Here is a 25,020-nt window from a genome sequence, read left to right as displayed (position 1 = left end):
ATCTCTCTCATCGCAGATCTATGGTACTCCTTTATCCTTCTCCAATCTTTCTAGCTCTCTGATTTGAAATGCTGCCTCATTGACTGATCCCATGACAGTGTTTTCTGCAAAAATCTTTAGCTGTTCTAAATATTGCTCAGAGTAAGTTTTTCTACTCATTTGGGCATCTTTCCCAGAGTTGATTTAGTTATGTAAGGGGAACTTCAGTTTTCTGTGCTTGTTAAAACTAACACTTTTAACTTTAAACAAATATGCCTAGCATTTTGACTGATAATGCCCTAAATTTAAGCTTTAGATGAAACTGGTCACTTTTCAGTGTAGCTGGAAAATGTTCAATGATTACACTGATAGGGTAGTGATTCTTTAAAGACTTCCATTTCTCAATTGCTACAACCTACTACTACGCTGCCTTCCACTGTAAAAGAAACTTTGCCAATACTGATTGAGTTAAAAATCTACCAAGGAGGAGGTTGACCCAGATGTTCAGAGATGGCTCAAGTAACTAACAAATACCACCTTGAAAGGAAGACAGGAGGGTCAGAATCAGACAAGGAGATGTAAACATTACCCCAGAAGACAGGGTGATGCCGGGTGGCAAACCAAAGAATGTAGATAACTTTTTGAAGCTGAAACAGGCTCAGGGATAACTTTTCTCCTAGGGCCTCCAGAAGGAAGGCAGCCCTGTTGACTTCAGCTGTGGACATTACTATTCTCTAACATTCTGCCTCTGAATTTTCCTAATGTTGTAATAATATATCTTCTTTATTATTTGAATGAATATGATTCAATTTTTATTTCTTATACTAGATTTCTATTTCTAACTCATACACACATATGTATATATTCTAATTCTAATTAGTATATAGAAAAAAACAAGCCCAGAGAGAAAATAAATTATTCCAACAGCCAAAATACCACAATCCTCTTATTTTATTGGCTTTGGGGTATTTAGTCTTCTCCTAAAAATAGAGCTCTGTGTATACTGCCTTAGGACTTTGTAACATCTTCTTTAAAGTTACAGTTGGCTTGTGCATTGGAGTCCAGCAAATACATTTAGCTTATATGCTAGAGTCCAGCACATGAAGCTGGGTGCAGCAAAAACTGCTGCTGCTGAAGCAAGACTAAAAGAAGGAGCCTCCTCATGTTCCACACAGGTCTGACCTACCCTACAGGGCCTGCAAAGATGACCCCTGGGACAGAGATGGAAATTTCACATTTGGATGGTCTTCAGAGGGGTTTCCAATGGAGGTGTTAGTTTGAGTCTCCTGTGGGTTTCTGCCACACTTATATAACAATTCTAACTTTGACTGTATTTGATTTGTTCTTTACTCTTTACTCTGCTTCTGGTGGATATTGAACAGGATAAAATGGGGTTCACAACTGGCAAAGTTACTCATTAATAGGATCCTAAGAACCCCATTAGATAAGACTAGAAATTTACAGGCTATAGTGGACAAAGGTTTGAATACAGCGTGCTTTTGTGATATGCTAAATTAATAACATGCCTAATTGTGTTATCTGTCAGACTATTGTTTCAAATGCTGGAGATATACAGCCCTCTCTTCCTTGATCAGCCGCAAATGCCTGCCCATGTGTTTCTGCTAACAAAAGAGGAAATTCATTGCTGAGCCATTACCACCATCAGTTGCTTTCATCCACCTATGATGTATTACACCATTTCTCAATTTTTAAAGCAACGTTTTTAATCTTTTGTACAAATGAATAGTCATGAAATTCCTGACCTTTCCAAGTGTCCTTTTTGAAGTCACTGGTACACTCCATCGAATACAGACTATTTTCGATTTTTAAGCATTATGTTTTCAAGTAAGGTGGTTTCTATTTAAATCATTGAGACTGCTGCGTGAGGTGGGTCAAGAGGTGGGGTGAGTGAGTAGGATATTGGTATGATTCCCATTGGGAAAAGGAGGTCTATGCTGCAGGAAATAAGTGTGTGCATGAGCTAAGAGCGGATAAGAAGCAGTGGGTAGTAAGACAAAGCATTTGTTCCTTAGCCGGTAGGATGTGAGCTATTGTACGTTTCTATGCCAGACACCATAGAAATGAAACAGAAATGATGGGTAGCTGCGGCAGCGGGATCTGGATTATCCTAGAGTTAACAGGACAGAGAAAGAACATCAGCCTTACTGTGCTACATTACAGAAGATCCACCTTCAGAAGGAAAGGCGACAGAAAGGCATAATGAACACAGTCACTCGCTTACAAGCAACAAGGAAGTAGTAGCTTAAGAGAATACAAAAGAGAGATGCTGGAAGCTCACAGGCTCAGTATGAAGCTGGCACGGGGGACTTGACATAGGTCATCAGAGGTCAGCAGCAGTATTAAACAAGCATCTGTGAACACTTGCGGCCTGGCACCATATAGCCACCAGCACACACCCCTTTCATCTGTGTTACCCTCTCTCAGAATGATGAAGGATCCACGTATGCTTGTCTTCCCTTCCTCACCTGCTCTATAACCTAAGCCTCCCAAAGTGAGAAGAGTGAATGTTTTAGAAAGAAACTGAGTTTCCATTAAGAAAAATGTGGATGGATTCTGGACAACCAAGAAAGAAGACATATCCATTAGAGACAGTCAAAAAAAAAAAAAGATCTGATATAAAAAATCAGATAATGGTGTCTAATAGAAAGAGTTTAAGTCATTTTAGTTTGAAATAGCTATTTGCAACTCCAGCCAGGGAATCAGATAGGCTAACAGCAGGTCCTGCCCTCTCCTCCTGCCCCTCCAAATACAATCCCAGAGTCTCATCTCCTGCACTGCAACAGAACACCTGTGCAGCACCCCATCCCCATTTCCAGCAGATCCCACATATCTTCCTCTCCTAACCTCCCTTCCCCATTGGTTGCTATGTTCCACCTCCAACTCCAGCAGGCACTCCCTGTCAACAGCCAAAGAAGTAGGTCAGCTAATTGCCTCTCCCTTTGCTCCTCTAAAATAATCCCCTGCTTTCATCTCAGCTCTGCAGCAGACACCTGCTGAGCCCTCCCTTCCTACACCTATCTCCAGTGGGCAGACTTCCCCTCTGAAATCCCCTGCCTCACTCACTGCCTTCTCCCAGCCCCCAGGTCCACAGCCACTCTGGCCAGGCTAACTCCACATCTTTACCTCTCCCTCCATTCCTCTAAATCCAGTCATCCAGTCTCATCCCCAAATCCGTAGCAGATCTTTTGCTGTGACCTCTCCTCACTCTCTGCCCCCATTAGCAGGGGACTAACTAAGTAGATTCTGGTATAACACCCTGATTTCTTCCCTCTTGTGAAGCTCCTCCACTGTCCCCAGGCCATCCCCATTCCTAAATCTCAGGCCCTAATACCCAGAAACACATTTTACCTGGAACCCCCAGTGCCCACACCTTTTAGGTCCCCAAAAGATTTTCTCAAGGAAAACAGAGGCACCACACTTTCCTAAGAACAAGAGAGAAAAACAAACCAAGAAATAAATACCCACCCAACAAAGACAAGACCAAATATCAGTATCTCAAATTATAAGCTACCTAATCCTAGATGCCCATACACCAGGGGGAAAAATCACAATCAATAATGGCCAGAACAATATGTCTCCACAAGAGTCCTGAAGTCCTATCACAGCAGGCCCTGAGTATTTCAATCTTGAAGCATAAATAAAAGACCTTAAAACATTCCTTGTGCTAGATAGAAGTCCATAAAGAGGAAACAAATAAATCCCTTAAAGAAATATATGAAGACATGAATAAACTGTGGTAGGAAATTAATAAAACAATTCCAAACATGAAAGTGGAAATAATATCAACAAAGAAAATTCAAACAGAGGGAAATCTGGAAATAAAAAAATTTAGAAACTTGATAGGAATCATAGAGGCAAATCTCAGGCACTGAAGACATAATAAAAGAAATGAATACCTTGGTAAAAAAAAATGTTAAATTTTAAAAACCTATTGGCACAAAACATCCAGGAGGAAGCCTGTGACACTATAAAAAGACCAACCCTAAGAATAAAAGAAACAAAAAAAGGAGAAGAAACACAGATTAAATGCCAAGAATTTATCCTCAAAAATATTATAGAAGAAAATTTCCCTAACCTAAAGAAAGAGATGCCAACCAAAGTACAAAAAGCATGTAGATCACCAAATAGATTGAACCATGGAAGAAAATCCCCTGCCGGGCAGTGGTGGCGCACGCCCTCGAAAAAATCAAAGGAAAAAAAAAAAAAAAAAGAAAGAAAGAAAGAAAGAAAGAAAGAAAGAAAGAAAATCCCCTTGACACATAAGAATCATAACATGAAACATACAGAACACATACAGAAAGAATATTAAAAGCTGCAAGAGGAAAAGACTAAGCAATATATAAAGGCAGACCAATTACACCTGACTTCTCAGTGGAGGCTCTAAAAGTTAAAAGAGCCTGGGCAGAGGTGCTGCAGACTCTAAAAGACCATAGATGCCCATCCAGACTACTATACCCAACAAAACTTTCAAGCACCATAAATGGAGAAAATAAAACATTCCATGATAAAATCAAATTTAAGCAATATCTATCTATAAATCTAGCCCTTCAGAAGTTGGTAGAAGGGAAACTCCTAAAGACACTAACTACATCAAAAAAAAAAAAAAAAAAAAAAAAAAAAAAAAAAACCTACAGGGGATAAATAATTCTAGGACAGCAAAGTCAATAGAAAAAAGCAGGTATACACACCACCACTACCACCACCACCACCACAACAACATTAACAACAGCAACAAAATAACAGAAATCAACAACCATTCATCATTGATCATTCTCAATACCAATGGTCGTAATTCCCTCAAACAAAGAATACAAACTAACAGAATGGGTATAAAAACAGGATCCATTCTTCAGCTGCATCCAAGAAACACACCTCAACATCAAAGACAGACATCACCTCAGGGTAAAGGGTTGGAAAAAGATATTCCAAGTAAATGGACCTAAGCAGCAAGTTGTATAGTCATTTTAAATTGGAAAGGAAGAAGTCAAAATATCTCTATTAGCAATATAAAAATTCCACAGGGAAACTCCTACAGCTGATAAACACCTTCAACAAAGTAACTAGATACAAAATAACTCACAGAAACCAGCCTTCCTATCTACAAACATCAAATGGTCTGAGAAAGAAATCAGAGGAAACAACATGTTTCACAAGAGCCTCAAATAATATAAAATATCTCTAACCAAGCAAGTGAAATACTTGTATGATAAAATTTTCAAGTCATTGAAGGAAGAAATTGAAGAAGCTATCAGAAGGTGAAAAGATCTGCCATGATCATGGATCAGTAGTATTAACATAATAAAAATGGCCATCCTACCAAAAGTAATTTACAGATTGACTGCAATCCCCATCAAAATCCTAACACAATTCTCCACAGATCTTAAAAGGACAATACTCAACTTAACATGGAAACATTAAAGGACCAGGATATCTACAACAATCCTTAACAATAAACAAACCCTGCTGGAGGTACCACTATTTCCAATTTCAAGTTGTACTACAAAGCTATAGTAATAAAAAACAGCATGGTATTGGCACAAAAATAGATACGTTGATCAATGGAATTGAGTTGAGGACCCATACATAAATAAGCCCACACATCTATGGACTCCTGATTTTTTATAAACAGGCCAGAAATACACACTACAAAAAAGATAGTATCTTCAACAAATAATGCTGGTCGAACTTCTGCTGTCCAAATGCAGAAGTATCCAGATAGACCCATACTTGTCACCCTGCACAAAACTCAACTCCAAATGGATCAAAGACCTCATCATAAAGCTAGATATATTGAAGCTCACAAAAGAGCAAGTGGGGAATACCCTCAAACTCATTGACTTAGGAAAACACTTTCTGAACAGAACATTATTAGCTCAGGTAATACAATCAACAATTTAAACATGGAGCCTAAACACCATCATTAGGACAAAGCAGCAGCCTATGAGGAGGGAAAAGACTTCACCAACTACACATCTTATGGAGCGCTAATATCCAATCTGTATAAAAAACTCAAGAAACTAGACATCAAGAAAACAACCATTTTAAAGTAGAGTACAGATCTAAACAGAGAATTCTCAATAGAGAAAACTCAAATGGCTAAGAAACACTTAAACTCAGCAAACCTCGTATGAAATCATAGAGACTGAACCAACATGCACATGGCCTGCACCAGTGCCGGGGGACCGCTCTGCCAAATGTTGGAACCTGCACTGCCCCAAGCTTTGGGGGCTAAATTGTCCCAGCTCGTACTGCTGTTCCGGTCCGCGGGTCAGGGTTCAACAAGAGAGAGAGTGAGGGCAGACAGGAAGAATGGAGACCAGACAGAGTGTGATTCAGTCCCGTTTATTCTCATGTCTCTCTTCTTGTCTCTTTCCAAGTTTCTTGTTCCTAGTCCAAGTCCCAATCTCAAGTTCCTAGTCCCTAGTTTCTAGTCCCTAGTGCCTCGCAGTTCCAAGTTTTCCAGTATCCTCTTCTGTCTGCCTCTGTCACACCTTTAAGTCACACACACCCAAGGGAAAATCCTGGGTATCTAAAACAAGATGTTATCAGAGTGTGCTCAGCTGTTGTAGGCTGTTGAAAACAAGTCTGTTGTCAGGGTATATGGCTCAAGATGGCTGCAAGGATGATAGCCGCCTTCTGTCGGCTCCCCATTCACCAGGTCCTCTGCATACATATTATAGCTTCCAGTTCAGTGTCTCTATGGGACTCCTGAGTCTCTGATTCTTGTGTCTTCTCTTGGACTCTTCCTGCTGTTGGTTTGTCTTGTCCAACTCCTACTAAGTGATAGTTTTTGTTTTATCTTATACTTTAGTTTTTTACATATTTTAAAATGAATGCATGAGTGAATGAATACATAACCACTAGGATAAAAGTTAACAATTGAACTGTCATTTATACCTGCTGGGAAAGGGAGAATCAACTTTCTCCAATATGGTGACACTGGATATATCACTCCAGGACAACAGGCCGTGTACTCAGGAGTAGCTAACCAACACATAATGAACTCCACAGTCCTTTGTGTGTGCTTTTATTTGATTATAGTTTGGTGGATTTTGTTTTTGTTTGCTTGTTTGTTTGTTTGTTTGTTTTCCTTTGGGGACATGGCTTTGTTTTGTTTTCTTGGTTTAGGGGAATTTTAATGTTACATTGGGTTTTTGTTAGTCTTTCAAGAAAAACTTAAAGGTTGGCAGGAGGAGAGGATCTGGAAGGACTTATGGGAGGGAATGAATATAAAAAAGACTATTAAATAAATTAATTTCCCATCTTTAAAGAAAGGAATAGCTATTTACAATAAGAAAAACTGCATTGGGAAGGTTGGAGCAGGCTAACAGAAGAGCCTCAAGCCTCAGGGCTGCTCAGATCAAGGAAGTGAATAATAAAGAGTAGGTTGGTAACAAAGGCTTAATGAAAAGGATAGAGAAAAAATCGAACTCGTCTTTCTTTCCCTTTGGGGTTGCTGATAAGCCCAGAGGCTTGTTATGCCATGCAAGCAGGCTACCACCAAGCTACCAATCAAGCTACCACAGCTCAAGATCACGAACGCTAATGTCTATTCTGTTTCAGTATTACAGACATCAAAAAATAAGCTCTCAACTGAAAAAAGTTAAAATAACTGAGTAGGCAAGCAAAGGGTACCCTCCATACTTAAAAAAAAAAAAAAACACAGTTACATCCTAACAAATTATACATCACACACACAAACACACACACACACACACACACACACACACACACACAGAAGCAACTTGCCATTGTGACCAAGGAGCTACTGTCAAGAACTTTTACAAAGTTCATAGAACAATGTCAGAAGTTGAGACAGTGCTTCCTGGACATATTAAAGGTGCACAGTTGTTGGGTGGTGGCAGCGGCTCAGGCCCTTAATCCCAGCACTTCAGAGGCAGAGACCAGTAGATCTTTGTGAGTTCAAGGACAGCTGGAACTACAGAGCTAGTTCCAGGACAGCCAGGGCTACAACAGAGAAACCCTGTCTTGAAAAACAAAAACAAAACAAAAAAGTGCACACTGTTAATCATAGAACAGAGGCTTAGGTGAAAATTCCAAGTTGCATATTAAAGAGAAGGCATGCCAAACTGTAGACAGAAAACTGACACATAGCTTGGCTACACAAAAGTAAGCAAAGCTGTAAATGAAGAAGGCTTGGCTTCATGTCCTCATTCTGTCTGTAAATAGACAAATGAATATGACACAGTGGTTGAGTCCTATGAATTACAGCATTTTTCCTTTGAAAAATGCGGCTGTCAATTCAAAGCTTCTTTATTGTTAGCCAAAAAGAATGTATCAGCCCCAAGTAGTTTATGGGGGCCTCTGTTCTTTCTGCCTCGCTGTCCCCAAGTGGAAAGGCTGCCATTCATTAAGAAGCAAGACATGTAAGACATGTATTGGGTACTTACATCATTTTAGGAAATATACTAGGCCTATGGAGAAAGTATTACCAATCCCCTTTTATAAAGGGTGAATCTGAGGCTTAGAGTCTCTAATTCAATAAGTAAGGATCAGGGATGCATCCTGAAGTCTGGAATTTAGGTGATATGTGCCCTGTCAGATAATGATGGACAAAATGAATATATATTCATATATATATGTGTGTATATGTGTGTGTGTGTGTGTGTGTGTGTGTGTGTGTGTGTGTGTGTGTGTAAACATATTGTAAACAGGATGGCCCAACTGGTAAAAGCTCTTGCTACACAAACCTGGTTGCCTAAATTTGATCTTTGAAACCCACAGATAAAAGCCAGATGTCATGACATGCATCTGTGATCCCAGAATCGTCAGGAAGCTCAAGGCCAGGTACCAGGAAATATGAAGCTGGCAGAAACAGCAGAAGAGGTCCTTGCCTCGGCAAGGAAGGAGAAAAACTACACCCAAATGTTGACCTCTGGCCACATGTGCACCATGTCACGTAAACACATACACACAGAGCATGATATTGATAAGGATAAAAAATAGTAACAACAGGAATAATTTTAAAAATGTATTGATGATGCCCATCTCATTAAAAATTTCTTCTAATATATTCTATAAACTATCTCACTGAAAGAATAGAAAACATTTCTGACTAAAATTTTAAAACTCCAGCAATAATGTTTTGCTCAAAGATTATATTTTATTAAAATGTCACATCTATACAAGACGTGGTATAGCTGATTCACTGCAGCATAAGTATTCAAACAGCGAAATGTACAAAGGCTGGTGCTAAATTTTGATTCAGTTGCCGAAGAGGGTGGAAGACATAGAGTCCTAGTGTTTGCCTTGGCCAGTCTACAATGTCAGTGTGGTCCAGGGAACTGAAGGTCAAAAACCCATCAAATGAGCAGCTATAGCAGTTGACAAGGAAAGCCTTAGGGATGACAAACACGTCACAGTTGAAACAACTATTAGCTAGTGGACTCGCTGAATGAGGACTGGGTTTCGGTCTTGAGACCACTCTGGGATTCTACATCAGACTTTACTTGGTCCTAAAAGCAAACGGTGTGTGAGGTAGCTGATAGGCAGTGGGCAGGCCAGAGGACTGGCTCTGGGGGTTCCTAACTGGGGTCCTGGGTTGGATCCACTCAATTCCGAAGCTGAATAATGTTTGTGCTGGGTGATGCATGGTGGAAGGACTGGCTCTGGAGGTTCCAACCTGGAATTCGGATTCAAAACTCACACAGTTCCAGGTTGGTAGTGTGGATTGGGTGGCCAATTGGCAGGCAGACAATTGTTCTGGGGATTCCAGTCAGACTCCAAGTGTTCTGTAGCTGAGGGATGGGTGGGGTGACAGGTAGGTGGGCAGTTAGAAGACCTGGGGGTCTCTAACTAGCTGAGGTTCTAGACCAATGTCTACATTGTCCCAGAGCCAAGCAGTGGGTGGACTGGCTGATAGGCAATTCTCAATTTTTTTTTTTTTTTTTTAGTTAAAAAAATAAAAGGAAGCTTTTTTCTATCCATGACTTTGAGACTTTTAAATTAGAAAAGTAAAGGAAGTTAACACTGTAATGCATGCCCAGCAATAGATGGCCAACACAAAGCTAACTCAATAACATCTTTTGGACTTCTTTGTCTCCTAATGTTGAGTCACGGGTGCTTGTTTTGGGTTTTTTGCCTTACGAGTTCTTTGTGTGTGAAACATGGTTTCTGATTTTGTGTTTTTAAGGATTCCTACGTGTTAGCATTCTGTCTAAACTCCACCCCCAGAGTTACCTGGCAACAGCCAGGCAGACCTGACTCACTATAAAAGGGGATGCTTGTTCTTTTGCTCTCTCTTGATCCCTCTGTCCTCTCCCCACTTCCCCCTCCCTTCCCCGCCTCTCCATGTGCTCATGGCTGGCCTCTACTTCTCTACTCTCTCCCTCTCTCTGCCTCTACTACCCTCTTAATTCACCTCCTCATGCCTTGAATAAACTCTACTCTATACTAAGCCATTGTGTGGCTGGTCCCTCAGGGGGAAGAGATGCTTCGGCAGGGGCTGAGACAGCCCCTTCTTCCATACCTCACCACACACCCACAGAACATACTCTCTTTCTCTTTATCTTTTTAAAAACACATCACTATATCTGCAAATGTATGTGTCTACATGTGATTTTGTGCTTTTTCTTTGGCTCTTCTGTTTGTTTATTGTGTGCTGTTCTAATTTGTTTTCTTTTCTTTTTATTTATTTTAGTTGTTGCTTGGATGTCTGTTTGTTGTCTAATGAGAGACAGAAAATGGGTGGATCTGGATGGGAGAGGAGGAACTGTGAGGGCTAGTGGGAAGGGACGCCATAATCACAGTATTGTATGAAAAAAAATCTATTTTCAACTTTAAAAAAAAAACAAACAAACAAAAAAAAAGTAAATCTGTGTATCGGGCTGGTGAGAAGGCGCAGTGGGTAAAGAACTTGCTGCACAAATGTGAAGCCTTGGTTTGAATCCCAGAACCCATAAGCCAGGATTCAGTAACAATATCTGGATGCTCTTATGGGAAGATGAGAGGTAGGAAGAGAACCATCCCAGAAGCCTGTGTGCCAGGTGGAATAGCATAAACAGTGATTAGCAGTGAAGACACTCTACCTCAAGGTGGACATCAAGGACAAGTACCCAAGGCTGTCCTCTGACCTCCACATGGACTCTATGGCCCATGTGCATCTGCACCCATGCACATGAAAACACATGCACACATACACACACACACACACACACACACACACACACACACACACACACACACACGCAGCGCGCGCGCACATGCACACACGCACGCACACACACATGCTTGCACAGAGGGGCAGGGGAGAGATTGATAAACTGAATTTTGATGAGAATTACTCCTTTGTTATGACTTCACACAGAGCCAAATGAAAAGAAAGATTAAAGGTTATTTTGTAGATTGTATTCCAGTTGACCATTTCAACTTTGTTCTTCTGCAAATAATAGTCTCACGGCTTTTTCTGTTCATGGTTTTTGAGTCATGGTTTTGCTATGTAGCCCACACTGGACTCTGATTCTCTTGACAGTCCTGCCCCAATCTCCTATGCACTGGAACTAGGGGTGTGCGCGATTTTACACATAAACTATCTTACCCTGCCTGGTACCAATTTGTGTCTCCCATTGCCTTATGTTCAGTACCATGGCCCCCTTACGAACATAGAACTCTAGTTGAAGAGACTAGACTTCGCTCACTAGTTTGCATCTATGGCATGGTCATCATTAACGGCGCTTCTGAGCAGCAGCTCAGGGTTAATGATTTGTTAAACTTACAAAGATTCAGGTAAGACTTCACAATGTAGCTTTTGTATGACATGGCTTGCTTCCTTGCTGCAGGTGCCTTCATCTGCAAGATGGTACCATTCGTCCAGTCCACTGCCGTTGTGACGGAAATCCTCACCATGACTTGCATTGCTGTTGAGAGGCACCAAGGACTTGTCCATCCTTTTAAAATGAAGTGGCAGTACACCACCCGAAGGGCTTTCACAATCTTGGGTATGTGAGCCACTCTTTGTCACTTGACAAAAATATCTGATATTAACTATTTGGAAGTGGAAGAATTTGTGTTTGCATATGACTTCAGAAAGTCCAGTCGGTGGCCACTTGGCTCTGTTACTTCCAGGCCTTTGGGCAAGAAAGCAGAACACTGTGACATGACCATTGGTGGAGCACTGGCTTGCCTCATTGCAGATCACACACACTTACACAGACAGAAACAGTCTGGAGCAAGTCCTATGCCAGTAACCTATTCTCCCAACCAGGCTCTGTTTCCTAGTAGTCCGTTCATCTATGAATCCATCAGTGGACAAAGTCCGTGAACTAGCATTCAAGACTTTGAAGGCATTTAATACTCAAAGTGTAACATTAGGTGAGGCTATTACTGTGCCATTCTTCATTATAGAGTAATATCATATATGTACAGCTGAAGTATGGTTTGGTCCGTTCTGGGTAAGCATTCCTGTATAACTTGAGGAGTTTGATCCTGTCTGTATTTACCTGATATCAACCTTTGGTTCTACCCTAATGCTTAAATATATTGTTGTGGATAGTGTATTTGCACAGTTTACATCTTCAATGCTTACATGTTACATTTAGCTAATGAAAGATACCTACCTGTAGCTAACATTCATCTGACCCTGAGACGAGAAGGCGCTGAGCGTACAAGAGCAAGACAGTCCTGCTACAGAGCAGGACTGTGCTTTGAGGGAAGCAGAGAGCAGGACTGGTCGTGCTGAGGTGGGCTCTCAATCATTCACACAGAGCTTGCAAGTGCCTGAGGGCAGTGAGTGACACGTTCCACTCTCTTCAGCGGTTCTAGATGCTTGGCTTGCCGTCACTGTCCCTAACTCAGTAAGACATAATGAATACAACATATCTCAAAACAAAATGGTGAATTTGAAGCAATATCCTAACGTCCAGTATGGTAGTAGATTAATCTTTCTATTTTAGTAATTATCATTGAGTCTTTAAAAATCTCAAGATGCTTAATTGACAATGATCTGAATTTATAGTAATCCGATGTATAGTGTACACCTGATAGGATTATCAAAGGTAGCAAATTTAACTAATATGCCAGGTGAAATAACAGAAACAGTATTTCTGTTATAAAAATGTAGCTGGTATTGTATTATCAGGAACACTGAAGACAGAGAGCCTGTAGGTTAAGCGTGTCTCCATTGTTCCGCATTCTGATGGTTATTGCGTTTTTACAGGTGTGGTCTGGCTGGCGGCCATCATCGTAGGATCACCCATGTTGCACGTGCAGCGCCTCGAGGTACACAGGGTCAAGTGGCTCGTTATACTACTGAGATACTTCTCCACGTCACTCACCCGTAACATTACCCATCTCAAGAGCACCTCAGCAAGTCTCTATGACCCCAGTTCCTTCACTGGAAATCTTTCAAATGAGTTAAAATCGTTTTCTCCATTTTACTTAATTCTTCTAGAAATTGTATTGCTAAGACTTTGGTGCTTAACATTTTTAAAAATAATCCATTTACTTTACCATTTTTCCTATAAATTAAACATGCTGTTCCAAGAACACTCTAATGTTTTGATATAACTAAGAACCCAATGACTACTCTGTATTTTTTATTCAAAATAGATTTTTTTCATACAATATATAATTATTACAGTTTTTCCTCCTAGGTCCTCCCAAGTCCCCTACCATCCAGGTCCACCCCTTTCTGTCCCTCATTAGAAATAAGCAGGCGTCTAAGGAATAATGATAAAACATAAGACAGAACAAAACCCAGCAATTAGAAGTAGGACAAAACAGAAAGAAAAGGCACAGGAAAAGCCACAAGACACAGATACAGACCAAAGACACACACACTCAGAAGTCTCATAAAAACACAAAAGCAGAAGCTATAATGTGTAGGCAAAACCTGTGTGATATAAATACACACATACATACACATATACATACATACATACATACATACATACATACATATGTACATACATACCCTGAAAGGACATTATGAGCCAAGAAACCTCTAAATATGCCATTGAATTGGATTTCTGTCAGCCAACTCCTGCTGGCCAGTCTATCCTTGAGAGATGTTTGTTTTCCCCAGTGAGACTCCCTTGGGAAATAAAACCCTAATTTTTCACTGACAAGTGGATATTAATTGGAGACGCTATCTGGATTAAGGAGGGGACATATGTCCACTTCTCCTTTCAGCTCCAGGACACCAAACTGGTGCAGCCCCATATAAGCCCTGAGCAGGTAGCCTCGATCTCTGCGAGTTCATATGTGTCTCTGTCCTGCTGCAGTTTACAAGGTCTGCTTTCCTTGATGTCTTCCATCCCCTCTGCCTCTTATACTCTTCTTGTTTCCTTATCCACAAGGTTCTCTGAGTCCTGAGGGGAAGGATTTGATGGAGACACGCTGTTTAGGGCTGAGTGCTCCGAGGTCTTCCTTCTCTGTGTATTGTCTGGCTGTGGGTCTCTGTATTTGTTCCCATCTGTTACAGGAGGAAGGGTCTGTGATGACAGCTGAGCTATGAGTGCAGCAGAATGTCATCAAGAGTCATCTTATTGCTATGTTCCTTTTGTATGACAGTAGCATTTGTTTTTTACCTTGGTTCCCAGGCTATCTAGTCTCAGGTTCTTGGTCACCTAAATAGCATTGAGTATGGATTCCATCTTATGGAGTGGGCCTTAAGTCAACACAGATATTAGTTGGCAACTCTCACAGGCTTTGTGGCATCATTGCCCTAGTGTATCTTGCAGGCAAGACATCCCTGTAGATCAAAAAGCTTGTAGCTGGGTTGGAGCTTCTGATTCTCCTTTGGTAGCATGTAGAGTAGCATCTGGTACCAAGAGCTCTAGACAGTAAGGAGAGGGCTCTAGGCCAGGCACCAGCTTGGCTTCTCGGTGTTCTATGGGTTGTGTGTTGTTTTCAGCAATACGGCCTTGCCATCAATTTGTGGAGAGAAACATAGAGCCTTTGTAACATCCTGGGTTATTTGGGGGCTCCCCTGGACCCCTTTGGCTAACAATGTGATTAGATATAACCCATTCCAGGTACTGGAAACTTCATTTGGTGATGAGAGATATCCATCACCTGCTGCTGCTGGCACCCGTTATTTGGTGATTTCATTTGGATCACCTTCATATATGTATAGAATTTAAGAAAGTTGCTAATGCATTGTTTCCACACACACCCTCGTGTGGCTATTAATTTTAGCTGCCTCTGTCCATATTTTTTACCACCCCCTGAACTACCCATTTGACCCTCCTTTCCATCCTTAACTATTCTATTTCTCCTTCCTTCTCTGTATCTTCTTTTATTGTTAACTCATGCAACAAATTGTAATAGATTAGTTGATTCTCTTTCATAAGGCCTTTCTTGCCAGCCTTGTCTTCATTGGTAAATGGAAATTTGAGCGGAAAACACATTCAAAGAGCATCTTATCCAGTCTCTCTTCTTTCTCCACCTTTGTCTGGTCTGCTAGGTTCAGCCATGCGTGAGGGTTCACAGTAGAGAAAGATGGGTGTAGGTGTGACTCAACCTGTCTGTTGATGTAGTCTAACACAGACAACAATCCTCAAAAGCAACAGAGCATTGCTCACATAACCCCTAACCAAATTTATAAAATGATATATTCTTTTCTACTTTTTTAATCCTCTAAAATTTAATTAATTTTATTTCATTTTTGTAGTCATAAGTAATAAAGTTACTAGGACATAAAATGACTTATCAAAATATATCTAACTAAAAACAAAGTATACCACAAGCCTTATTATACTAATTCATTTGGATTTCTTTGTTTGGAAAATTATTTTCTAATTAATTATTTTATTTATTTACATCCCAAGTGTTGCCTCCTCTCCTGGTCCCTCCTCCCAGAGTTCTTTACTCCATCCCCCCATCTTCTTTGCCTCTGCAAGGGGTTTCCCCATCCCCTTTCTCTCGGCATCAAGTCTCTGCAGAATTAGGTGCACCCTGTCACACTGAGGCCAGACAAGGCAGTCCTCTGCTACATATGTGCCTGGGGCCATGGACCAGCCCATGTGTATGCTCTTTGGTTGATGGCTTAATCTCTGGCAGCTCCCAGGGGTCAGGATTAGTTGACACTGTTGGTCTTTCTGTGGGGTTGTCCCCACAGTTCTCTTTTTTACTTTTTTAAACAGAAAGGCAAATATGGAATTTTACGAGGCTTGCCACACCCAGCAGCAAGGAATATCAAGTGAGCCATAAGGTAAAGGTAGATTTTACCAAGAGTCTGATGTTTGTTCTAGGATTTGAGTACTGAGTGAGCTGAACTGTGTGCAAGCAGAGAACAACTTTATGTGTGTTCAACAAACTTATGAAATGCTTTCTGAGGATGTCCCAACCTGGCACACCAGCTGTGCCGGTATTCAGTTCACTAAAGTTCTCTGTCCACTTTCCACACGGAAACAGTTGTACATCTGTTACAAGAAGTCCAGTCCACAGCCTTAGTCTCTTAAGTTCATATAATCAATTTAAAACTTGGCACTTTCCTCGGCTTGAATTGACATTGGCCCTAACAACGTAAATTGTTGTGGCTGTCTTCTGGGTGTCTCTGCCCATCCGTGTGCAGCTGACCCTTTCTCTCCTACAAGCCCATGAGCAGATGTGGTCTGGAAACAGTACCTCTGGGTGTCACTCTGACTCCTGATTGGCGCTTCTCTTCTGGGTTTTCCCAAGACACGCAATGCTTCTGGCAGCTTGTCCACTCCTCAGCCCTCTCTATACCACAAACATGGCCAGCTCCTTTCTGCTGAGACCTCCTTCCCCACCAGCAGGGTGTAGAACCATGGGCTCTTTCACAAATGACACATCCCGATCGTGAGGTCTATTTCTTAATCACAGAAAACAGATATGGCAAATAAAAGAAACATTACTCCAGGCAGTGGTGGTGCACGCCTTTAATCCCAGCACTTGGGAGGCAGAAGCAGGCCAATTTCTGAATTTGAGCACAGCCTGGTCTACAGAGTGAGTTCCAGGACAGCCAGGGCTATAAAGAGAAACCCTGTCTAAAAAAAAAAAAAAAAAAAAAAAAAAAAAAAAAAAAAACCAAAAACAAAAAAAAAAAAGGTGGGGGGAAGAAAGAAAGAAAGAAAGAAAGAAAGAAAGAAAGAAAGAAAGTAAGAAAGAAAGAAAGAGAAAAACGAAACATTACTCCAGGATATACTTTAAACATACCTTAAATTCGTGACTCACTGGTAGAAAATCTCTATTCTACAATTTAATTAACAAAACCATGCTCACTGTCAGGCCAGCCAATCACATTTGCTTCTTGTCCTGTAATAGTGTGCATCCCATGCCACCTCATTCCTCAGCACAATTAGTGTGTGTGAGAGCACACAGGGACCTGAGTCTCTGGGGGCGTGGATGCTGGGACTTGAGGCTCGGCCACTGGCGAGTCTTCACTGTGCTCTAGCACCTTGCTTCTCTCAGGTGCGGCTTAATTCTCCGTTCTCATGGGGATGGACAGAAAAGTGATCCAATGAACACTGTCACACTTATGTCCCCTCCCAGAACTTGTCATAATATCATTTCCCTACATTCAGACTTTACACTAAGCTGTGGTTTTACCACAGTAAACTGCAGATCTTGACGTAGTTTTCCAATGATTTATATCATTCCTAGTTATTTTTGTCAAAAAAACCACCTAGGCCAGAACTGGGACTTTCTTGCCTTTTCAATTGCTAGCGAAGGTTGTGACGGAATTTGCACATAAGCACATAAACATAAGCGAAGCTGTGTTCAGACCCTGAGTACTCACCTGAAAAGATCCAGGCTGCATGGGGACAGCATTCCCGGTAAATTCTCACGTTTCCATTCCTGTTGCCGAGAGAGGTGACCTTTGAAAGAGCTTTAAGGCTTCAGTGCGACCTGGAAATGAGCCACACCACTTACTGTTGTTGTTAATAATGTTTGAGTTAAAACCGAGTCTGCCAGGAATAGTTCTGGTAAATGAACTAGCAAGGGCCATTTGGATTATTTTAGATTGGCCATGGTTTGGATCTTATTTCCCACTTGTCTTAGGATTTAAAGGCTACCAGTTGCCTTTTTAATGCCTTTATTAGAATCTCATACTTAAAGGGGATCTGGCGACTCTCCACGTCTGTTCCTTTTTTTTTTTTTTTCCCCAACACGTGAGAAAGCAAAATATATTAGTTTAATTAGTATTAAAACAGATGGCAGAGAGCATATGGTGTTATCAACAGTCAGCGCGGTGAGTAAGGTCTTTTAGCTCATTGGCAAGTTGTAAGAAGCAGAAGGTTGAGAAAGGCCAGAAATGAAGGAAACACGCAGAGACTTCAATTCCAATCCAAATCTAAAAAGCTCAAAGTTCAAAAAAAAAAAAAAAAAAACCTAAGCAGGTGAGTGGGAAACTGCATTTCACTGCAACATAGCAACAAAACAGTGTTGCGCATTTGAAATATTCAGTGACAGAGGTGGAAAGTCTTTCAAAGGTGTACGGCAGGGGCACTCGCTGCTTCTAGTGCTGACTGCTGGCTCTTGTAACCCACTTATTCTTACCATAAAGATTAAGTATGACTTCCTATATGAAAAAGAACATGTCTGCTGCTTGGAAGAGTGGGCCAGCCCGGTGCACCAGAGAATCTACACCACCGTCATCCTCGTCATCCTCTTCCTCCTGCCTCTTGTGGTGATGCTGGTCCTTTACAGCAAGATTGGCTATGAGCTGTGGATCAAGAAGAGAGTGGGAGACAGTTCAGCGCTGCAAACTATCCACGGGAAAGAAATGTCCAAAATAGCCAGGTCTGTTTGCTCACTTCTGTGTCAAAGGTTTTACTTCATCGTACTAGAAGGGATAGTTGTCAAGGATGCCAGAACTCTCGGGTAATTTAGCCAAAGTAGCCTCAGTTGAGAGTATTTAAACCCTTGAAGCTTTTTGAAATGTAATGTGTAGCAGAAAGCTAGATCAAAATCATTAGTCCTTGAATCAGAAGTGAGGGTGGGGTAAGATCATGGTTACATTTTCATCTCTATATAAATATAATCTGCAAGAAGAACTATGAGCCAGTGTCACAGCTGTGCGATCCAATGGGATCTCTTCTTGTCGGTATGCTGGCCACGTGACACAGTTCCGCATCTTAGCTCCCCCACCTGTTTCTTCATATATACAAAGTTACATAATGGTTCCAGTAACCGAGTTGTTCTTACTATAGCATCCCTACTTTCTGATACTCAAAGAAGGTGCTGATTAGTGTACATGAGATGGAATGTATAAAAATATTTTTAAATCAGAGCCTATTATGTATATTAAATGATTTATGTTGAAAATTAATTTTAACATAACAGCTGTCTTTCTGACTTTATTCGTTAGTATCCACTTAAAAACACTATGATGCTGCATATATTATATAGAAGATGTACTTTATAATATTAATTGAACATTCGAATGGAAAAAAGCCAGTTAATGCCTCCTGTTCAGACTTCCAGGGATTTGAAAGGGTTTATTTGAATCGCGAGTTTGCAGCGCCCTCTAGTGGCTTGTTTGTGTACAGACGGGCCTCTCTATGAAAGTACCAAGACTTAATTACCATGGGAATTTTTATTAAATTAATTGTCCCTTTCCTGGGGCGGGGGGTAGAGGAGGGAGAGCTATTGAGTTGAAAAGAAAGATGCCAGGTGTGAACTCTTAAAATATAAAGCAAATACATAGTTCTAGTGCAGATGTTTGTCTACCTTATAAGAAGAATAAAGAAATGAGTTTGGATTCCCGGTAAAACGGTTTTAATTCTATCCTGAAGCTTATTGTATTTCATAAATATTGATCTTTTGCTGTCACAGACATGAATGATTTTCAATACACAGTGAGTTAAAGTCACTGAACTTAGACTCCTAAATCCAAACCCAAAGTACAGCCATTACTAGCCATCTGACTGCAAACCACAGACCTTCTCTGTGACTCCGTCTCTGCAGTGGCTCACCGATTTGCTTGAATATTAATGATATAATCCGTGTCAGTAACCTAATGGAATACTAGGCCCACAACGAGCACATGTCATAAGCATGTTTATTACACAAAGATGGTGAAGACAGATGAAACAAACTGGAAAAGGCGTTAATGCAATTATGTTGGAGTGGGCTGAGCTCGGCTTTTATTCCAGCTTTGCTGTCTAACGCATTTCCACGGGAAAGTGAACCAACACAATAACCTCTTTCGGATCTAGGAAGAAGAAGAGGGCTGTCGTTATGATGGTGACAGTGGTGGCCCTCTTTGCTGTGTGCTGGGCACCGTTCCATGTTGTTCACATGATGGTTGAGTACAGTGAGTACCTGGCGTTCTTGTTCGGTGACTCTCCAGGCCATTTCCCGCTAGAGCAGACAGTAACGACTGTAAACCCCTTGCTGTTCACTGGCTTAATTAAATACCAAGCCTTGAGTCTGGTTCTTTCCTGCTCAAGGAGCGCCAGCCTTCTGTGTGCTGGGTGATTGTGTGTGAGAAAAACACTTGGGTAAATAAGCATACTTTAGTTGTTGTGTACAGTAAAGAAAAGCTTCCATAATCTCCCATGATTCCTAAGGGGGGCAATGTGGCATCTTTTTACAACCTCAACTCCCACCTTATTAATTTAATACCTGGGATTTCAGTTGGCACCTCAGGAGGTTCTCTCTGGGAAGTGAGGACTCTACATGGTTTTCTGTAAGATTGTGTTTTCTGCAAGGCAGGTGAATATTTGAAAGGCCACTCCTGCTTCTAGTTTACCTGGCAGTTGAACTATTTAGTTGAAAAGCTGCGGGCCCAGTAACATGCTGGACACCACACTGTGTATGTAAGAAAGGTCCTCACAAAGGTTGTTTGTTTCTGGATAATCAGATTCCTCTCCGCAAGCTGTCTTCAGACATTCACATGCTTTTTTTTTGCCTCTGACAACATCACATGATAAGTGGTTTTTAATTTTCTTGATAAAGCCAACCATCGTTCTAAACTACCATTCTATTTCAGGTAATTTTGAAAAGGAATATGATGATGTCACAATCAAGATGGTTTTCGCTGTCGCGCAAACAATTGGCTTTTTCAACTCCATCTGCAATCCTTTTGTGTATGCGTTTATGAATGAAAACTTCAAAAAGAATTTTTTGTCAGCGGTTTGTTATTGCATAGTAAAAGAAACCTTCTCCCCAGCTCGGAAGCCTGGAAACTCTGGAATTTCAATGGCGCAGAAGAGAGCAAAGTTATCACGACCACAGCGCACAGTGAAGGAAACCAAAGGAGACGCATTCAGCAGTGCCAACACTGATGTCAGACTGTGTGAGCAGCCGAGGGAGAAAAGACAGCTCAAGCGGCAGCTTGCCTTCCTTGGTTCTGAACTTTCTGAAAACTCTACATTCGGCAGTGCACATGAATTGTAGCAGTATCTTCTGATATAGTTATATCATCTGATTCTGATATAGTTAATATCATCTGTATGGAAAGCTATTTAAAGCAAAGGTCAGGACTACTTTTTTTTAATGACAAGAAGAGACACAAGACAACTTTTCCATTTAAATGAACATAATACGTAACACTGTAACTTTGAAAAATTATTATAACAGCTTTGTAGATTATTAAAGTTGATTTATGAAAGACTTTGTGCATAATATAGCAATGGCTTTGGCAGCAGTTTTATCCATGTAGTCAATGTGATGTGATTTTTGTGTATTGCTAAACTGAATGAAAAAGTATTAAAACTGTACCATCATCCTTGAATGTTAAGCATTTGAGTATCATACTGTAATTTATAGTGTGCTGTTGAAATTTGGAGAACAGTCTTTGCAACTGACAATTGTACCATAATTTAAAAAAAAAAAAAAAATCAAAGAGGATGAAGAATCGGGCAAGTAACAACTAATAACTTAAGAGACAAATGCACACTGCCTCTGTGGTGACAAGTGACATCATCATTTTAAATCTCTGTTGTTCTGTATGAATGGAGGCCCTACCTTGTTTACATCATAGAGTCGTGGTGAAACAAAGTGTGATGAGGAAGGAAGGCACTTCTCACTCTAAAGGGATGAACTCTGAGTCCTGGCCCTGCCCCTCCTGTCTCTGGCCCCCACTTCCCGCCCTGCTTTCCTTGCTAAGATTTATTCTAGTGCTGTTTCACTTTCCTCTCCTGTTTGTAACGTGTTTCCCATTAAAAGAAAGGAAGTAGGTAACTTCGTTTATTAGTAAGGTGATAGGTAGGTAGATGGATAGATAGATAGATAGATAGATAGATAGATAGATAGATAGGAGATAGATGTCAGAGAGATAACAGCTGATGGACAAAGATATCAGATGTTTATCTCTGTTTGGCACTTTATTTCCTCTAGTGAAATGGAAGACTTTAAGAGAGACTTTCTCTGTAGTAGACTAATGTAGAGGTGTGAAGCAACTCCAAGCCTGTGAAATATTGCTATGTCCAAGGCCAGCCTCCAAATGGTGGGTCGGGAAGAACAGAGCTGCCACTAGCTCAGCCCCTCGCTCCTGTGTTCCACACATCGGGAATCAGGACACCACTGTGGCTGCGGCCTTCCCAACAGTCAAGGAACCCAAGGCCCTGCCACAGCCTCATTGCCTAACTTGTTCCTCAAGCACTCATTTTCTATCTGAAGAACTCAGAATATTTTATAATTTAAGCATTAAGATTTGGAAACCAAAGAGCACGACCTACTTGGGTTCCCTTCGTTCCAGGCATTTCATGTCCTGTGCATCAGTGAAGTGCTATTGAAAAGGAGAAAGGGAAAAATGGTGTAGAATAAGAAAGACAAAGTGCATGACACAGGAAAATTAGCAAAGTGAAGGGAGAGATACTTGGTTCTTATGGACTGCTTTTGTACCGTGTCACCTTTTTTGTCTAATTACATTGTGACAAAACAGTGATCATTACACTGCTAAATCCTTACGAATGGACCTAATGTGCTGATTTGGGTTATCTTTATTTAACTGATAAAAAGTCATATGGCATCAATATGACAATAAAAAATTGTGTGTATGTTTATGCATTTATCCATAAATAATAAATTCAAAGGAGAAAGTCACTCCTGACGGCTTCCAACAGAAGAACAGCTGAATGAATAACGCAACCTCAACATGGTCCGTATTTTCAAGCATCACTGATGGATGTGTGTGATGGCTGACGTAATTTTAGTTATTTTTGCCCTAATCTGACAATTTACAGTTTTATTGCCCGAAGTTTACCACGTAACCACTTAACTTCATTTCCTGTAAGAATAGCAGAAGAGTTGAGACGTCGTTGTGAGTAAAAATGGAGCTGAGCCTGCTGCTACCCTTCCTAGGTAGTACGGATGTGCTGTTGTTCCTCACAGGTAATGTGAGCCTGCTGCTGCCCTTCATGGGTAGCATTTGAAGGTTTTATGGACTATGCTTTAAAAAGGACAGTAGGTGCTATCATTTATTCAGCTATCATTATTTTTCTTTAATTCTATCTTTTAGATTATAATACAGTTACAACATTTCTCTCTCCCTTTTCCTGTCTCACACCCTCCCACATACCTCTTCCCGCTCCTCTTCAGATTCATTGTCTTTTTTACTACTAATTGTTATTGTATGCATATATATGTACATGTACACACACACACACACACACACACACACACACACACGTTCTTAACTATAACCTGTTCAGTCTGGATAATGCTACCTATGTGTACGTTTTCAAGGCTGACTGTTTGGCGCTGGGCTGCCAATGGGTGTGCTCTTCATCAGGAAAGACCACCTCTCCCACTCTCATCTTTCCTCAGTTGCTTATAGTTCTTTGTGTAGGGTTGAGACCTCATGGGCTTTCCCCATCCACTTTAGCGTATCCATTGTTGTTCTTATTCAGCTCATGTGTGGGCAAACATGTTGGTGAGACTTTCTGGGTGAAGCTTCTTACATTACTAGGAGACACAATCTCATAGCAAAGCTCTTTGACCTCAGGCCTTTATTATCTGTCTGCTCCCTCTTCTTCGAGGTTCCCCCTAGCCTTAGGTATGGAATCAGCCAGTATTTCTGAAGCTCCCGCAGTGTGTCGGACCTAGACACCTTCTCTCCCTTCCGAAATCATGAACATTTCCCTCTCTAACCCAGGTAATGCTGATTGACTGAAGGATTTTAGGTTGGCTGACCAATGAAATAACAGAGTCAACCCATAAGTTTTAAAATGGAACATGTGTCTATCAACTAAGATATTAAACATGTTTTCCTCTTACATGGCAAAATTCTTAGACTGCAAACATGGATCAGGATTTATTTTATAGGAGAAAAGGTTAGAAATAAATGAGGTAAGGAATAGTTTTTAAAAATAAACCTATTTGATTATTGTACTTGTGAAAAGACAGTAGGAAATAAGGCACTGCTTGGCCTCCAGCAGCCTCTGGTCAGTATGCCACAGTCTTTGGCTTTCTCTGTGTCTGCACAGTGATATTAAATTAGGAAAATGTACACAAAAAGAAGACCTCACAATTGAATCAATCAAAGAATGTTTAACGACTCCAAGGCAAAGGGGCACCTGCAAAGCCACTGGCGAGTTTCTTCTCTGCAGGGAGCAACCAGGGCAAGTGTGTGCTTGTTCTTAAAGATCCCATGACAGGGTTGGTTCACAAGTAAATGAGCAATGATTCCTGAGTTGAAATGGCAGGTTGTATAAACATGTGTTTATCCTGCTAGGTTGCTGATAAAAGAGTAACAAATGCACAACACCACAGCAATAATGAAAGGGAAGGGCAGCCAGAGTAAACGAGAAATCACAATAAATGTCTTAGTAACCAAAACCGACATTTAATGACAAATGTGTATAAGTGTGAAGACAATACAGGAAGCCATCAGGCATGCCCAGACAGAGAAGACAACTGCACTAAAGAACAGTTTACTTTGGCAGCATCTTGGAGAAACTGAGGCTCTCTTAGATGGTATCTCACTATCTACAGAACTGTTAGTCATTGCAGGGTATTCATTGGACATGATGAACATAATTTATATCCAGAAGATAATTAATTCTCATTCTTTACTATTCTATACACACTTTCCTCTCTAAAGAAATTGGAGGTAAGGCTAGAGAGATGGCTCAGCAGTTAAGATCA

General features: G+C 40.8%; 1 protein-coding gene across 1 annotated transcript in view; it reads left to right on the top strand.

The window, feature by feature from the left end:
* The window catches only part of LOC117707522 (pyroglutamylated RF-amide peptide receptor), a 40,604-nt gene extending 18,936 nt beyond the window's left edge, over window positions 1-21,668 (top strand). Inside the window, exons 2-6 of the mRNA XM_034500912.2 lie at window positions 11,799-11,957; window positions 13,175-13,236; window positions 18,491-18,726; window positions 20,145-20,242; window positions 20,921-21,668. Coding sequence (XP_034356803.1) covers window positions 11,799-11,957; window positions 13,175-13,236; window positions 18,491-18,726; window positions 20,145-20,242; window positions 20,921-21,327 — 962 coding nt within the window. The 3' untranslated portion in view covers window positions 21,328-21,668. The remainder of the gene's footprint in view (window positions 1-11,798; window positions 11,958-13,174; window positions 13,237-18,490; window positions 18,727-20,144; window positions 20,243-20,920) is intronic.
* The last annotated feature ends 3,352 nt before the right edge of the window (window positions 21,669-25,020 follow it).

The sequence above is a fragment of the Arvicanthis niloticus genome, chromosome 4 (assembly GCF_011762505.2).
Source record: "Arvicanthis niloticus isolate mArvNil1 chromosome 4, mArvNil1.pat.X, whole genome shotgun sequence".
Taxonomy (NCBI): Eukaryota; Metazoa; Chordata; class Mammalia; order Rodentia; family Muridae; genus Arvicanthis; species Arvicanthis niloticus.
This window is presented reverse-complemented; position numbering and strand designations above follow the sequence as displayed.